The sequence below is a fragment of the Sphaerodactylus townsendi genome, linkage group LG01, assembly GCF_021028975.2.
Source record: "Sphaerodactylus townsendi isolate TG3544 linkage group LG01, MPM_Stown_v2.3, whole genome shotgun sequence".
Taxonomy (NCBI): Eukaryota; Metazoa; Chordata; class Lepidosauria; order Squamata; family Sphaerodactylidae; genus Sphaerodactylus; species Sphaerodactylus townsendi.
This window is the reverse complement of record NC_059425.1, coordinates 123,006,566-123,024,595: the sequence shown is the minus strand read 5'-3', so window position 1 is coordinate 123,024,595 and position 18,030 is coordinate 123,006,566. Positions and strand designations below refer to the sequence as shown.

The window sequence follows — 18,030 nt, the reverse complement described above, 5'->3', positions numbered from 1 at the left end:
AAAGGGAATCACACCCTGAGATTGGTTAATTGTGCGTGTCAGGGTCTCTCTAGACCAGGGGTAGGGAACCTTTAACACTCAAAGAGCCATTTGGACCCGTTTTCCATGGGAAAAGAAAACACTTGGAGCCGCAAATAATTTTTGACATTTAAAATAAAGATAATACTGTATATATTGGGGTTTTTTTACCTTTTACTCCGTTCATTCTGAGAAGCGCATGGATGTGTCCGCCCTGCTGCCTGCAGGGCGGGCAAGGATGGGGCCGGCGGGAAAGCACCCGCCCTGCTCCAATGGGGCGGGCGAGAGGGGAAGCCCGCAGTGCAACCCAGCCGGCTGCGGGCAGTTGGTGTGCGGGCAAGGATGGGGGCCAGTGGCTCAGCTCGTGGAGCCGCAGTGCAAGGGCAGAAGAGCCGCATGCGGCTCTCGAGCCGCAGGTTCCCTACCCCTGCTCTAGACTCCCCCCCCCTCTTCTTCCTTGCAGTGGGGTCCTCCTTTCCTCTTCCTAGCAGCACGGCCCCTACCTCATCCCCCCCCCCCACGTACAGGGCCAAAAGCTGACCAGACCCGCCAGAGGGTGGGAATTTTGCGTGCTGGCAGGCAGGCAAGAAGGCTCCGAGCGGGGCGGGGGCGGGGGCGGGGGCGGGGGGGGAGACATAGCGGGCCCTTCATGTGTCCATCACTCCCGATTCCCCGACGGTACAGTTTCTTTCCTCGGGGACGCGCTGCCCGTGCCACAGGCGCGCGCGTGCACCCTGCTCCCCTCACACGAGCCCAGAGGCCGGTCTCTCGACCCTGAGCCTTCCAGCTGTGGAGGCAGCTCCCTTGTGGTCTCCGACAAAGCACACCCCTCACCGACTTTCCTCGTGGTTGCGGGTATTATGTATCAACCACAGCACCCAACTCACCCACGCACCCCAACACACATCTAAACCTTTCTCTCTTACAGACACCCGTCCACGCAGCACAAGGCAACCAACGTACTCCTGGCAGTCAACGCCGACGGGATTAAAAGAAGAGCGGGGCAGACAAGTGTGAGGGGCATGTGGGCGCCTCCCTCGCCTCTTATTCGAATACGCGCGAAGGAGCAGGAGGCTTTCAGCTCCCTCTGAGAAGCAGCATGGCCCTTGCACGCATCCTGGCTGTCCAGGGATGCAAGGCACACAGTGATCTTTGAGAAGGAAAAGCCCACAGGCTTTTACACAGATGGCGCCCAGCCGGAACACGTGCTTTCACCTCCTGGTCACAGGTGCTCTGGGTGGTTTCCTGAATTCACCAACCACGTCGGGGGCCTTGAGACCTGGCCTGGATGGTCTAGGCAAGGCTAGCCTGATCTTCTCAGATCTCAGAAGCTGGCTGTGCATGGCAGACCTGGATAGTGTGCGGACGGGAGATCACCAAGGAACATCAGGGTCGCTACGCAATGGCGAACCACTTCTTGCATTGAAAACCCTACTGGGTTGCCATAAGTCAGCTGCGACTTCGTAGCACTTTATACACACATTCACCGGGGTCTGTGTCATTGCAAGCACACTTCATATTGCTTGCCTTTGTGAATTATGCTCAACTTATTTCCTTGATCTCATCAGGATATTTCCGGCTTTCTCTGTCACAATCCCATACAAAGCGTAATATTGTACTGGATGATTCTCCCATATGCATTCCACCTCTTCTCTTTGGCGCCCCCTCTACTCTGGCTCTTTGCTGCAAATACACACACATCTTTCCCGCTTTCAGTCTTTCCATTGTGCCAATTCAACTCCTCCGAGAAACGCACACATTTCATGCCTTCTTGCTATATGAACCTACCGCAGCCTTCTCACACAAATCCCTCTCCCCCTGTAGTCTTTTGCTACAAGTCACATTGTTTTGGCTTAGGGCGAACTTTGCCTGACATCACATTTTTCCAACACACGAGCCGACGCAGACGAATTTTCTTTCTGTCTCTGCACACACAAACATTTGGAGAGGGGGCTTCCCTCTCTGAAGCAGAATATCAAACTCGTCCCGTCACACCTGCACAAAACACACTCGCTTTCCCTGTCAATGTTCTTGGAACCCAAGACTCCCCTCTGTGAAATACAGCATGAGGCACACCGGTTCTGTCCTCACCCGAACGCCCACGTCCTTCGCAGTTCGCACCCACAGACACCCCCACCCGGCCCCCATGCTCTCTCTCGCTCCCATCCCCAGCCATTTATTCATTTGGAGGAGGAGGAGGAGGAGGCCGGGAGCTTTCCCATTTCTTCCACCTCGCCTGACTATGCCGAGCTGTTTGGACTTTTTTGTCTAGATATGTGGCGAAGGGCTCCTTCCCCCCACCCCCTTGTCCTTCCCATACAGAATAAAGTCAGTCTGTATTTAATGGTTATGGCGGATGTGAGGAGGATTTGGCAAATGAAGAGGCTTTTTGCTCTCAAATATTGCTCCTGACGTCGTGTGAGTCTACCAACCCACCACGACCCCATATTCTTCTCCGGGTGTCTGACTCGAATGACAAACGAGCTGATTTTTTCAGTACATCGCTGGGAAATGTAGTGGGTGATAATAGAGATTTCTCTTTCATTTTTTACGCTTGACTTAGTTATTGTTGCTTTTCTTTTCCCGTGATTCCTTCTGAGGATTAGCTCTGACTTCCCCACTATTGGCGGTCAAAGTGGCCCAAACTCTGGATGACAATTGATGGGGATCAAGGGATTGCCCATTCTGTGCCTGCAAGGACTGATTTGTGCCAGAGAAACTCATCAAGTACAGGCGAAGAAAGAGGGGAAGGGGGGGGGAGCATTTGGGGGTGAATGTATTCATTGAGCCGGGTTCTATCAAATTGCTTCGAAGTTTTCCTAATGAAAAGTAACGCTTGCAGCAATCAACGGCTTTTTGACGGATTACAAACCCGGGTAGGACTATGGGGAGCTGAATTTAAAAAGTGCCCCCAGCTTTAGCATGGGGGCAATTTACCCACAAAAGTAAAAGGACCAGGGGTCAGTCCGCAAAACACAAAGCTGAGGTTTTGATGCGTGTAGGAGTAATGAAAGGTGAATTAATTTATTAACATGGTTGCAAAGGGGAGGAGGGAAAGAACAATGTATCTTTGACCCCTTCCTTCAGGCACTCACGAAAAAGATGGCATGGAAAGAAAGAAAGACAGAAAGACAGACAGAAAGACAGAAAGACAGACAGACAGACAGACAGACAGACAGACAGACAGACAGACAGACAGACAGACAGACAGACAGACAGACAGAAAGAAAGAAAGAAAGAAAGAAAGAAAGAAAGAAAGAAAGAAAGAAAGAAAGAAAGAAAGAAAGAAAGAAAGAAAGAAAGAAAGAATTGGTGGGACAGACAGACAGACAGACAGACAGACAGACAGACAGACAGAAGAAAGAAAGAAAGAAAGAAAGAAAGAAAGAAAGAAAGAAAGAAAGAAAGAAAGAAAGAAAGAAAGAAAGAAAGAAAGAAAGAAAGACAGACAGAAAGACAGACAGACAGACAGACAGACAGAAAGAAAGAAAGAAAGAAAGAAAGAAAGAAAGAAAGAAAGAAAGAAAGCTGAGTAGGAATGAAATCCTGAGCAAAATTCATTCATGCTGGCAATTACTGGGGGAGGGAGTTGACTTTATCCCCTGTAAAAGAGCATGCTAAAAGATATTGATCTGCCCTTAATGGACAGTTCTGTCTTCCACAAGACTGAGCCTTACAAACACCACCTCTTTATTCGAGATTCAGATGCACTGAACTTTCGCCGTCCAGAGTACCCTGTTATTATTGTTGATATTAAATAAATGATCTAATAGGAAATATTTTTAATAGCGCGGGTTTTCCTCATCTCCGCCACAGGCACCTCCACCTTTCCAACCCCCCCCCCCCCATTTTTGTTGAAACAAAAAGGCAAGGCCATCTTGTTTGATAGGAAACTCCGGGAACGTCCATCACGGAACATTAGCAACAAATTGGGACAACGCAGGAATCTGACTTTTTTCGGCTCTGCTGAACTGAAGCCTGAAAAAAAGTAGCAAGTCCCTCTCCACCTCCCTCCCTCCCTCCCTCCATTCCCTGACAGGCCCTGAGCAAAGAAGAGATGGCTGGGAGTTCAGAGAAAGAAAAGTCTCCTTGGAACTTTGTGACACAGAAGATATGTTGTAATTATTCCACGCAGATCACAGTAATCAAAGTTGTCAGAGAAAGGGCTCGGTTTCTCTCTCTCCCCCCCCCCACTCCTCCAATCCTCCCCCCCCCCCCATCTCACCCCAGCCCCTTATTTATTCTCCTTTCCCGGTTTCTCCCTCCCTGGTTCCTTCTCCTTCATTAGCGTTCCAGTCTTAAAGTCTCTCGGCTCTTGCTTGTCCTTGTGGCCGCTCCAGACTCTTTCCTTCCCACCTCTCTAAAGGAACCGTCGTCTCTTAGACGTTCTTTCTAAGCAGCGATTTGGCTAATTAGAGCAAGCCTGCAGAACCAGGAAAGGCAATTGTGGAGAGAGGTTAAGTGAAAATATTTCGAAGGGAAAGACGCACACAAACACTGAAGCGAAAGAAGTTCATCTGGGTCTTTTTGAATAGATGCAAGGGGAGAAGGGGGGGGGGGGACCGGGATCCTTGCGATCTATTTTGCCAAATCCTCCCTAGCCCAGGAATGATTAACTTTTTCCCTCCCTTCATCTTGTCAATGTTATCATGGCTTTGATGGGAGGATCTTCAAGGTGGCACATTTCTGAACTTAACCTCTTTTCAAGCTAACTCCCTACCTCCTTGTTAGTGCCCAGCTCTGAACTTCTGAAGAGTATTTTTGTGTGAGTCAGGGTTCATTCACTCGGGTTCTTTTGTAGGACTTTCTTCCTTTCAGCCTTCAGTGTGTTACACCAATTAAAGGACGACGTGCTGTAAATGTAATGGGCCGAGGAGTGATTGTTTCTGACAAGCAACAAAACACATAGATCCACCCCTTAGATTAGGCCGTTGAAGGGGAGGTTCAGGCCGGTCAGTTTACTGAATAGTTCATGAACTGTAATTCTGAGGGCTCGTGTGAAAGAAAATGTCTCTCTCTCTCTCTCTCTCCTATCCCCCCTTCTTTCTTTCTTTTTTAGCTAAAAGGAGGAGTAGGCACCCTGTATGTAAAATAAGTGGCTTGGGGGAAAGGAGAAAAAGGGGAGAAATGTTTGGTGTCTGTCTAGTCATTTATAGGGGGAGGGGTCCCCCAAAAAATGACTACCAGACATCAGCTTTACCCCTTTCTTCTTCTTCTTCTTCTTCTTCTTCTTCTTCTTCTTCTTCTTCTTCTTCTTCTTCTTCTTCTTCTTCTTCTTCTTCTTCTTCTTCTTCTTCCATTCAAGTCATTTATTTGCCATTCAGGGTGTCACTTCTTCTCTTGTCTAAAATACTTTATGGTGCCAACATGCCAGCTTTATTATGGCAAGGGACACTTCCATTACAACTTGTAAAAACTTTTCCTGGAAATGTGTTTTTGCACACTCAAAATATTATTATTTTTGGTCCAAAGCTACATTTCTCTTGCTGGATATTGCATTTTCCTGCTACCTAATGTGACTGGTTTGTTACAAAGAATTTTTCTGGCCTCAACTGGACCATTTGAAGCATCAAGAAAGGCAGAAGACATACCAGGATACATTTTCTCATAGTACAGAAGTACAAGTTTATAAATAACTATTTCCTCAACAAGATGTGGCAAATAAATAGGCTAAGGATTGCTATTCATTTGGAATAGAATCCATTGACTTCAAAGCTTCAGAGTAAATTCCTTTTCTTCTATAAGCATAACACTGATATAATTTGTTTTTACTATAGACATAAGGTCCCCCCCACCCCACCCCCAACCAAAAAATTCTCACTTGTAGCTCCTTGAACATCTAAGATCTTATAATGTAGAGGTTATAATGTACAGGTTATAATGTAAGAGGTGTCCTGATGTATCTATTTTATAACCTCTTTTGCTTTTGTTGCAATTATGAATAGTGTGATAATTTGTTTATTAAGCAGATTTTTATCCCACTCTTCCTCCAGGGAGTTAAAAGTGGTGGATTCAGGCTAATTTTATGCTTGCCACAGTCTTCTTGTTAGGCTATGTGGTGACTGCCACATATAACCGAATGAGTGCAATGATTGAGAGGGTTACTACAATACATCAAGACTCCTGTATTATTGTTTTGTTTTATGCTGTCAACATATTTTTAAATGTCTGTCTATATTATGAGCATTAGTCAAAGCAAACATCTGTCAAAATAAGTTCCAAAATGTGCCTAGAAGCCTATTAAAGAATGCTATGTATGGATTTCTGTACACAGGAAATCTTTATGCACATCCTTGCAAAGAATGCAGGAGTTGGGAAGATGGACCTTCACCAAACAGTTGTATTGTCCTCATGAAGAGTTTGCCCCCCCCCCCAAAAAAAGCTAACCTAGGCATCACAAAAGACAAATCAAAGCAGTTATTGGGCACAACAAGTTTGGGGAAATCTGCCAGGCAGTGAGGAAAGAGTAAAACTGACAGCTAACCCTGAGGTTGTCTCAGTCAAATTCGGAGAGATTTTTGTGTTCTTAATTTGTCACTTATATCCTTGATTATGTAGCTATGTTGCATTTATTATCCATCCCTCTTTTCTTTCCCAAGAAAGAAAATTCTGCTCATTCTGGAAAATGCTGCTCATCTATTGGTGTGTGTGGGGGGGGATCTCTGGTCATTCACATTTTTCTGGCATTTTCCCATTCTCTCAATGCCTGTCAGTACAGCTGTTTACCACTACTGAAACTTCCCTGAAGTTGGTTGGCAGCTTTTGCATTACCTTTGTTATCTGTGCTCTTCAAAGCTGCCAGAACTGGCCCATGAGGTGCCTATTAATTGGTCCCTGGGATGGACTGCTGGTGAAAGGAAGCAAGTAGCACTAAGTAGACTCTGCAGGATCTAAATCAGCATCCAGGCAACTCCAACAAGACCAGATTTCAGATCTACCCTAAAGTGATAAAACAGTTCTTTGTATTTGCTCTGGGTCTTCCTTCAGCTGAAGTGGGGAAAGAGGCCATAATTCTGGCCTGGACATTTTTAGATGGGGTTTAGGTAACCAAACCTTTTTCAGATTGATGGGATTTACTTTCTCCGCTGGTATCATTGAAACAACAGACTTTAGTGCTGAACTACATATTACATCTGACATATGACAACCACAGGAACTTAAAGTCAATTTTCAGCTGCAAATGCCTCACCGGAACTCAGTTGTCAAGCAGGCGGGTCCCAGGCTCAGACTGGAACTGAGGGACATGGAGCCTTTCTGCCTCCCCCACACCTTCTCCAGCTGTTTTCCTGACTCTGATCAGCACTGGGGACACTGTTTTGTTCATTGACAGCTGCTTGTTATGTCATCAGTACATCTAAAGGCAACCTTGCGACATACATTGTCCCTCCAAGCTATTTGTGCTGAGAGTTTGGGCTGAGAAACTCGATCAACTCTATGTCCCTATGGCAGTCACATGGCAAATATAATGTATAGTTTGCCCATTACGTGTAGGGTAGAATACTTAATGTCCTTCAAATAAGTGCTTCAGGGATTGTTCCCAGGTTCAAGGATTCAGGATTTGGACTGCCATGAGTTCTAGGAAAGCCTTGTGCTGAGCAGTGGAGGAGATGTTACTGATCCACTATTAATATGACTTAAAGATCAGAAACAAATCATGTATTTACATATAAGCGGCCTACCAGTCCTTTAGCCAGGTAGTTGGTTAGCTATTGTGTTTTATGTTTTCATGTGGATTAATTCCACTTTTTACTCTTCTTCCCACAGGTCAAGGATCCAATGTGACATTTACTCTGCTTTGTGTCCCTCGAAGTTGGCAGTAGATCCTACACTGAAATGCAACTAAGGGGCCTTAATATTATGGCCTGAAATCTTTTAGTTTAGTTTTGTTTTAATCTAGCCTGATGCAGCATTCTGCAGCACTCAAAAACTTGTGCATTGTGTTGTACTATTTTGGTTGGTTGCTTTTAGAACAAAGTAACTACTTATGTGAAGGGTTGAAGTTTACTGAGGGGCGGGGAAGAGTTAAATTGTATTTTTCTTTCTTTACATAATTATAATTACCCAGTGGCATAGCACCCACAGGGCAGTGGGGGGGCACGACACCCCTGGCTGAGCAGCGGTGGAGGCGTGGCCGGGCCATTGAGGGGGTGTGGTGGGGGTGGTCAATGCTGTGGCAGGGGCACAGGGTGCATGCTGGTCCCTCTGTAATTACCCTTTGTTAGGAAAAGTGAGAGCCAATAGGCTGAAGGAGGTTATTTTCAGCTGGAGCGGAATTACTCAAAACAGTAGATACTCAAAATATAAATGATAACTTCCCAAGAAACATTGGAGAGAAAAAAGAGAAATATTTATTTGTTGAACATCAGGAGAGAAGGAATCTAGTGAACAGCCCACAGAATAGTATTTCTCCATAGCAGCTTCTAGCAAAGTTGGCTGCGAGTGAACTCATATGCAAAAATAAACAGGAGTCTTGGGGAACCTTAAAGACCAACTTTGCTATCAATTTTTGTGGACTAGAGCCTACCTTGGCAGATGCATATTGGGGGTCTCACTAGGCAGATTTTTATATACGAGTTTATGAAGAATAAAATTGTAAGCATCAGAACTAAAGGGGCATGCAATGCTGGAAGTACAAGGTAAGACATAGTTCCATAATGTAATAAAGGAAAGTGAATGTGTCACTTTCTGGAGGGAGACAGACTGACTTGGACGTTGAACACTTTGTAGAAGCAATGAAAAGTGTGTTGTGTTGTGTTTTATTCTGCCACTATAAAGAACAGTCTTGTAAAAATTATTCATGCTCCTGTTGGGGCAATTCCAAAACCACTTAACCCTTTTTATTGTCTCCCTTAAGGATGTTTGTAAACTAGGAAGACTAGCACTGGAAATGTTATAGGAAAGTTTTCTTAGAAGTAACTCTGTCAAAGACTCGGGGATGTCTGCTGTTTCACAAGATAACAATAGTGTCATCCTGAGCACATTGACCTCAGTGACTTAGAGGGATGTCACAGCCAGACTATCAACCAAAAAAAAAGTTTGAGCCCAGTGGCACCTTTAAGACTGTTTCATTCTTGGTGTAAGCTTTCATGTGCTTGCATACTTCTTCAGATACACTGAAACAGAAGTCACCACCCATTATACATAGGTAGGGTGTGAGGAGGGTGTTACCGAGAAGGGCTGGTTAGGGTCATTTAGGGTTAGTTAGTTACTTATTCTGCTTCAGACCAACATGGCTACCAATCTGAATCTATCAGCCAAGAAGAAATGGAAGCCAATGGGAAAACTCCCAAAATAGTCTAAAATCCAACTGATTCTAGAGTGAACTAAAATAACTTTTCCACCATTCAATAAAGTCATAGGTTTATTCCTCATGGGCCAAAAACAGTGGTGTGAAAACGATGTGAAAACAGGATAAACCCTTTTACACCGTTTTAAACCCTTTTACACCATTTTCACACCGTTTTCACACTGCTGTTTTTGGTCCATGAGGAATCAGCCATAGAAAGGCAGAGACTTGTACCTTTAAGAAGTAATAATCTGATCAAGAGAATAAAACCTTGTCAACATCTCCAGATACCAGCAGTTAAGATTTGCCTCACCAGTCCTGCTTTCTGTGCCCCACTTTCAGAGGTCAGGCAAGTGGCAAAAAAATACATGATTTTTAAGTGCTGGCTTTTGAAATGCCCTTCCTCCTGAGTTTTGCTTGTTTCTTATTCTTCTTTCTTCTAGGTGCCAGTCCTAGAAAAATATTTCTGTTCTTGCAGGCTTTTTGTCAAGAAGTTGATTTTTTGACAGTATTTTAGCTTGGAAACTGCTATTTTAATCTGGAAGTGGTCAGTTTTTATGGTTTACATGTTTATTCTGGACAGGGTTTTTTTAATGCTGGATTTTAATTATTATGCTTTGTTTTCATTATTTTGTTTTGGAAGCCTCTACAGATAGGTTCCTAGAGGCAGCATAATTATTTTTCAAAATAAATGAATAAACGGTGCAGTCCTATGTAGAGTTGGCCCAATCTAAGCCAGTTGCATTGCAATTCACCTTGTTTCAGGTCAATGCAGTTGTTTGACATATGTCCTGCTATGTGTTTGGGCAAAATATAATTAGTGATATATCTATGAATGCTATAATTCAGATTAATATTCTCGAACATACTTCAAAACAGCACGTATTGTGAGCAGCCGAAATAGCAACACAACCTCCATTCTATCTTAGGCCTCCAACTCCAGGAACATGTTTATTGTATTAAACAATGGATACTTCAAAAGTCTGCTTCTATTGCTCTTCCCTGTCCCATCTCCAATATCTAACAAAAGCCTCTGTGGTTAAGAGATGTACCTCCTATGTCCTTCCAAAAAAAAAACCCACTCTCAGTTTCTGCAAAATGTGATGCAGCAGGTTCAGCATAGGATGATGGTTATTTTATATTATAAATATATAAACAACAAAATATAAAGATTTTGCATACAAAATTTGAGTGTTCTTGGACTAGTTTAAGACTATAGTTTAGAGGGAAGCATCATTGATTCTTTCATTTCTCTCTCTTTAAAAAAAAGTTTCTAAAACATTTTTGCACAGCCTTCAAGAAAGAAGATATGCACTTATCCAGACACTCTAATGGCGTCTGATCTGCCATTCTCTAAGTACTTAAAGCTCTCACTGGATAGGTACAATGAATATAGGATTAGAGCTGCAATTCTTGGACGGTAAACATGCCATTCTGGAGTAGCTGTTTTGTATGTTGCACTCTCTGCAAAGTAACATGGCTCCTTGTTCCTAACTCCCCCACACCCCAAATTCAATGTTGCTTTGATACAAGAAGCCTGTTCAGATGGGCAGATAGTGATGGGGCTGGTCCTTATCCATTTTATTTAAACACATCAGATTCTTAAATGCTTATAAGAAGTATAGCTTATTTAACAGGCAAGGCAGAAAAAATCATTTTCTGAAGAATGTGAAATTATAAATAGAAGTACTGAAACCTCACCTCACCCCACCCCACCCCCCACGTACACACAATTACCCACAATCAAAAGCTTCACCAAAATTAATAGGTGAAAATACTTGGGAACTTATGTTGCATTACATCATATTTTCAAGATAGTTTTGAAACGTTGCAGCTCAGAGAGGGAGGGAACATATACCTGCATGTGGGTTAAAATCAATGTTTATAAAAACCTCTTGAAAATGTGTCCCATGACCAAAAGAACAACTTGTGTAGAATTTGTCACGTCATGCTAATGGAAATGTTGATAGTCACCAGCTAGCTCAAAGTTATTTAATTTTTTGAAATACTTATTCCTTGCCTTCACCCCAGCCTCACATTTTGAAATCACAACCAAAAACAAGCAAAAGGAAGAAACCAGAGACGCCTAAAATCAAAGTCAAAAGTAGTTCCAGCTAACAAAAACGTGCAAACGAGTGTGCTTGGCCTACAACAACTGTGCTATCAACTTCCAAAGCTCCCTAAATCCGAGAGAGGCAAGACCAGCAACAGCTAGCTTCCTCTCCTGATTCCAGGTTCAATAAAGATTACATCATGGAGAAACTATGCCATGTAGCCTGAGAATCAAATCCAACACAATTGGTGGCTGTTTAACTGTAATGTCACTGAAACACATACTTCCCAGCACCACCAGCCTCCCCCTACACTGAAACACATACTTCCCAGCCACCACCAGCCTCCCCCCCCCCTTGTTCCTAACTCCCCCACTTGCTTTCTGTCTCCTTACCATACTCAGCCCCTCTACTTTTCGTACCATTAAGGGCAGCTTTATTGGGGAGAAGAAAATCTGATCAAAACTGTCGACCGCCAACTGCTGATTTTCAATGGATTCAATAAAGGCCACCTTAACGATTTCCCTAATTAATGGATGACATCTTTGGCTAGAGGAGAGGCGATGTATTCTACTCTGCCTTAGTCTTTGTTAGCCTTCTAATTAACTTTCCTAGGTCACCCAGGTCTCCCAAACCTAAAAGTGAAGAGGGCCATTGTGCTACGAGCAGTAAACTTACTTTTTTCTGCCTGGGTACTTAAAAGTGGGGTGGGGGGATGACTACAGCAGGGAAAAATAACTCCATTTAAAGTCTTTGTGCCCACAGAGAATACATAGGTCCCTGCCTTAGAAAATAATTGAAACACCTTTTTATACTAATATTTCCATGCATAATAAAACAAATTAGCAAAGTCCATCTAAATTCAGATGCATCTTTTCCAATTACTTTGGAGGAATGTGAACTTCAGCAAGTCAATAAAAGGATTTCAGTTTAGCAAGCAAATTGCTACTGCAACAGCTATCACTTGTACAATAGTTATTCTGAATGTCGTTAGGCAGAGTCTGAGTTAATGGTAGTCTCTCATACATACCAACATGATGTATTCCAATCACACAGAACTTGTTCAGTTTAATGTTCAAAGGAGGTCCCAGTGGAATCATTCCCAAAAAAATTGCGTTTAGGCCTCCTGTGGAATCTCAGATTATTTGACTTTTGACCTGCAAGCAGAAGTAGCAAATAGTTCTCCTTTAAAAGTGATGATCCAGGCAAAATGACACATGACTCTTCCTTGTTTATGAAAAGTATTTCTTACACTTGGCTTATTTTTTCGCACTCCCAGTAATCTCACTTCGCACTCCCAGTAATCTCACTTCTTACACTTGGTTTATTTCTTCGCACTCCCAGTAATCTCACTTTAAAGAGTCCCAATGCTACAGCCCCATGTCTTGAGGAAGATGTTCATTGAAAACATTATCTTGCTATCTGCATCTAACAATAATTGTCCGATAATCCACATTAATTAATCTATTACTATTTCCAGTCTTTATTGTCATTACATGTAGTATATAGAATTAAAAAGTGAATTATCAATAATGTCTTGAAGGATAGATGATGTTCTGGTTTTTCATAAAGAAATGCACAATCCTTGAATTATGTATTTGGGGTATAAGGAAGGGGTCAAACCACCAAACCATCATTCTGAAGATAAATGAACTGACATAAGAATCTCCAGGGATTCTATTTTATACTTTTGTTCTCCTTAGATCATTATCAGACCATCGTGATATTGATTCTGGTGGGTTTTCCGGGCGGTGTGGCTGTGGTCTGGTAGATCTTGTTCCTAACATTTTACCTACATCTGTGACTGGCATCTTCAGAGGTATATCACAGAGAAAAGTCTGTTTCACACTGTGTCTACCAACTTTTCTCTGTGATACACCTCTGAAGATGCCAGTCACAGATGCAGGCAAAACGTTAGGAACAAGATCTACCAGACCACAGCCACACCGCCCGGAAAACCCACCACAACCAGTTGAATCAGGCCTTGAAAGCCTTCGACAATACATGGTGATATTATTCACTAGACTACACATATGAGTAAACATCAAAGTCTAGCCTAAGTTATATCTTATGTTTGATGGCTCATTTCACCACGTTCATGACTAATTGCATCAGAATTTATAACACCTAATGACAATCTAGGACTGAAGCTGCAATTTTTAAATGGAAATTAATAATTTCAGCACAGGGTTTTTTTCCTTGTAAAATAAAACTGTTAGATTGTGCGAATGACCACCTTCTTTCCTGCATTCAATGCAATTATTGTGGCCAAATGTTGCCTGTTCATCAATTTTCTCCTCCTAATGTCAGGAATGGGCAATTCATTTTCATTTCAAGGTGTTATTCCTTTTAATAACATTCAATATCATGTGTTTTCGTTTCATAGTTACATTTGTTTTTATTTCTATTGGTTTCAATGCAAATACATTGGAAGCCAGCGCCATTACCTGTGGGAATTGGCAAAGGTGCTGAGGCTGCTATTGTCAGCCCACACAGATACACGGCTGATCCATGGCACTTGGTGCCTGGTGTGGGTGCATTGCAAGTGTGATCAGTTTGGTGTGGCCTACTTTAGGCACAACCAATATGGTTGCTCAACCAATGTTCAATCCAAGTAGAAATTGCACCAAGTTATAAAGACAGGTGTTCTCAGCTTGGTAGTCCTCTAACTTAGCAGCACATGAGTTTAACGGAAACAGCTACCATTACTCCACTGAATATGCAATGACTGTATATTCACTAATACCCAAAGCCAGAGAATTAAGTCAATGATTTTCTTCAATTGTTAATATGCAGTAAAGTTGACAAAATCTGATGTTTTATAAAAGTGATATGTCCACAAATATAAGGTCTAGCAGTAAAGCTCGTTGTACAAACAAGTTAATGGTCTCTAGAAAAGTGTTGGTAGATTAACGGTGCCCACCAAGGGATCCAATCCCTCCTGCCTTGTGGGCTACTGTGAGTAGCAGAGTGCTGGACTAGATGGACTCTGGTCTGATCCAGGAGGTTCTTTCTTATGTTCTTATGTTCTTATTTGTGACACCATCTAGAAATACTGATGATAATTGCACAAACTGGAAACCAGCTTCAGCCTCCTCAGCTTGTTATTGTGTTAACTACCATCCTTTGCCCAGTTGCACCCCTTGCACCCTATTTTGGCCAAGCCTCCTTTGGGCTTTCCCCACTGAACCTTATCCTAGCTGGGCCTCCCAGATTGCTTTGTTTCCCTGGCAACAAGAGAAGCTTGTAGGTCACTCCTGCAACTGCCACCTCTTTTGGAAGAGGTGAAGAGGGTAAGAACATAAGAACATAAGAACAAGCCAGCTGGATCAGACCAGAGTCCATCTAGTCCAGCATTCTGCTACTCGCAGTGGCCCACCAGGTGCCTTTGGGAGCTCACATGCAGGAGGTGAAAGCAATGGCCTTCTGCGGCAGTTGCTCCCGATCACCTGGTCTGTTAAGGCATTTGCAATCTCAGATCAAAGAGGATCAAGATTGGTAGCCATAAATCGACTTCTCCATAAATCTGTCCAAGCCCCTTTTAAAGCTATCCAGGTTATTGGCCATCACCACCTCCTGTGGCAGCATATTCCAAACACCAATCACACGCTGTGTGAAGAAGTGTTTCCTTTTATTAGTCCTAATTCTTCCCCCCAGCATTTTCAATGAATGCCCCCTGGTTCTAGTATTGTGAGAAAGAGAGAAAAATTTCTCTCTGTTAACATTTTCTACCCCATGCATAATTTTATAGACTTCAATCATATCCCCCCTCAGACGTCTCCTCTCCAAACTAAAGAGTCCCAAACGCTGCAGCCTCTCCTCATAGGGAAGGTGCTCCAGTTCCTCAATCATCCTTGTTGCCCTTCTCTGCACTTTTTCTATCTCCTCAATATCCTTTTTGAGATGCGGCGACCAGAACTGGACACAGTACTCCAAGTGCGGTCACATCACTGCTTTATATAAGGGCATGACAATCCTTGCAGTTTTATTATTAATTCCTTTCCTAATGATCCCCAGCATAGAGTTTTTTCACAGCCTTTTTCACAGCTGCCATGAGGAAAGGCAGTTGAGATGGGGAAAGGCAGTTGCTGTGGCAAGATGGAAAGCGGCTGCTGGGGCTGCCAGGTTCTTTCCCCACCACAGTGAGCAGAGGTCCTGCTGGGGAAAGAAAATCCAAGAGGCCCCAGCAGATAATTCTCCCCTCTATCCCTAGCTTGTCGAGCATAGGGATAGAGCGGAGAAGTTCCAGGGTTCATGGCTTCATGGAAATCACACCCAGCATTCTGAAGTCTCAGCTGTGTAGAAGCTGGCTGTGATTCTTCAGCAGTGAGAGACGGTCAAGAAAACTCATGTATATTCAGAGGCACTCTTTCTCTACCCCTGTACTCCACTCTGGCAATTAATTTCTAAATTTATTTTACTGAGAAGAGAGGTTAGGGTTTAAATGTAGCCCATTCTGATTTATATACATACATATATATATATTAAGAGGAAGAAAATATATATGAAGAAAATATATATGAAGATAGATAGATAGATAGATAGATAGATAGATAGATAGATAGATAGATAGATAGATAGATAGATAGATAGATAGATAGATAGATAGATAGATAGATAGATAGATAGATAGATAGATAGATAGATAGATAGATAGATAGATAGATAGATAGATAGATAGATAGATAGATAGATAGATAGATAGATAGATAGATAGATAGATAGATAAGAGTTTGGATTTATACTCCACCTTTCTTTCCTGTAAGGAGATTCAATGTGGCTTTCCTTTCCCTTCCTCTCCCCACAACAGACACCTTGTGAGGTAGGTGGGGCTGAGAGAGTTCTGATGAACTGTGACTAATCCAAGGTCACCCAGCAGGAATTTAGGAGTGTGGAAACACATCTGGTTCACCAGATAAGCCTCTGCCACTCAGGTGGAGGAGTGGGGAATCAAACCCGGTTCTCCAGATTAGAATCCACCTGCTCTTAACCACTACATCATGCTGGTGTAGTGGTGTAGATTAATGTATGTGCAGTCATTGCATCTTCAATGGATTAATGCTAGTTGCCCCTTTGAATTTACGTATCTCTAAATTAGAGGATTAACAACCTGAACACACCTGTTTGTAATTTCCTCTTTATACATTTCCTATTTGGATGGAACACTGGTTGAGCAACCAGCACCATATTGATTATTTCAAAGAGACTGGGAGCTCTTGTAGCAGATCTTGAGATCACTGAAAAGCTTATACGATCCAGTGTGATTTGTGAATCCATGATGGTGCTTCTGGTATGTTCAAGGTGTAACCATAATGAGTACTGGTGATCTTATTTGTCTTGTAGAACACTGTACCCTGAGAAGAGACATTTTTGGCACTATGAAAAATGTTCCAAAGAAAATCTTAGAATTTGTCAGGAAGTAATTTTTCACCTAAATGGTTAGCGAAACCAATATAGAATGGTGCATATTTTTCAGCATGGGCAAGTTTCTCCAAACAGCTGTACTACAATTTAAGCTGCTATTGTGAGATTTCTTCTCGCTGTTAATTTGTATAGCATCAGTAAACTCTAATCATTACAAGCCCTATTAACCAGCTTTCCCTATCTGAGTATGGGTAGGTTCTCTGAAAAAATATACCAGGAAAATAAGAGCTTCCTAAGTAAGATATACCAAGTAAGTATGTAAGCAGCAGTCAAATTAAATGAGAGGAGAGAGATAACTGATATATTTTTGAAAATTAATCAAAATACACTGGGAAGATTAGAAGTAAACTAGAGTAGTGTAAAAACTAGAATATTCACATATTATTTTGCTGCTGGCAAGATGATTACAAAACTGTAAGAGTTAATTGATTCAAGAGGACTGTTGTGATGACTTCATGGCTCCAAAAGCTTAGAACCACCCTGAATTACTGTGGTTATTAACATCCAACTGGGATCATGGAGTCAGAACAAATACTGCTGTAGGAATCTTCACTCCTTACAGTGACAAATGTTCCTCTGTTTACTTTTCTAGACAAAGAAGAGTAGGCATTTCAGATTTTAAAAGGTACTGGAATGGATTTTCATATGCAGACACTGGGCTAATCCCCACTGGGAAAATACCGCTCCCCCCTTCCATAAGATACAGCACCTTTTCATCCCGGTCTCTGCCTCCCCACTACAGCATGCATCTGTTGAGGGGGGTCAAAGTTAATCCCAGGATCAAAAACAGTAAGTATTTCCATGAGCCCGCAATCTGCTGTGGGGCTCTTTCTGATTGGCTGTTGTGATGGGGCAGGAACGCGACCCCAAGGCCCCTCCCCTCTGCTTGAGGTAGTTTTTTTTTAATTCTACCTGCACAGCTTTGTTTAAACATAGGAAGTTCTATGTATTGTCGAAGGCTTTCATGGCTGGATTCAACTGGTTGTGATAGGTTTTCCAGGCTGTGTGGCTGTGGTCTGGTAGATCTTGTTCCTAACGTTTTGCCTGCATCTGTGGCTGACCATAGATGCCAGCCACAGATGCAGGTGAAACGTTAGGAACAAGATCTACCAGACCACAACCACACAGCCTGGAAAACCCACCACAACCAATAGGAAGTTCTATTTTTTACCTTTTTGGCTGCAGCTTCGTTGGTATGCACACGCTGCGCTAGCTCTCCTTCTCTTTGCAGGTTCATGCCTACAAAGCCAC

At 42.8% G+C, this 18,030-nt stretch overlaps 1 protein-coding gene across 1 annotated transcript in view; it reads right to left on the bottom strand.

Annotated features, from left to right (window-relative positions):
- Nucleotides 1-17,249, bottom strand: part of OSTM1 (osteoclastogenesis associated transmembrane protein 1) — a 61,524-nt gene extending 44,275 nt beyond the window's left edge. The window contains exons 1-2 of the mRNA XM_048493277.1: nucleotides 17,158-17,249; nucleotides 12,386-12,512 (exon numbers count right to left, since the gene is read on the bottom strand). Coding sequence (XP_048349234.1) covers nucleotides 12,386-12,391 — 6 coding nt within the window. The 5' untranslated portion in view covers nucleotides 12,392-12,512; nucleotides 17,158-17,249. The remainder of the gene's footprint in view (nucleotides 1-12,385; nucleotides 12,513-17,157) is intronic.
- Between the last annotated feature and the right edge of the window lie 781 nt (nucleotides 17,250-18,030).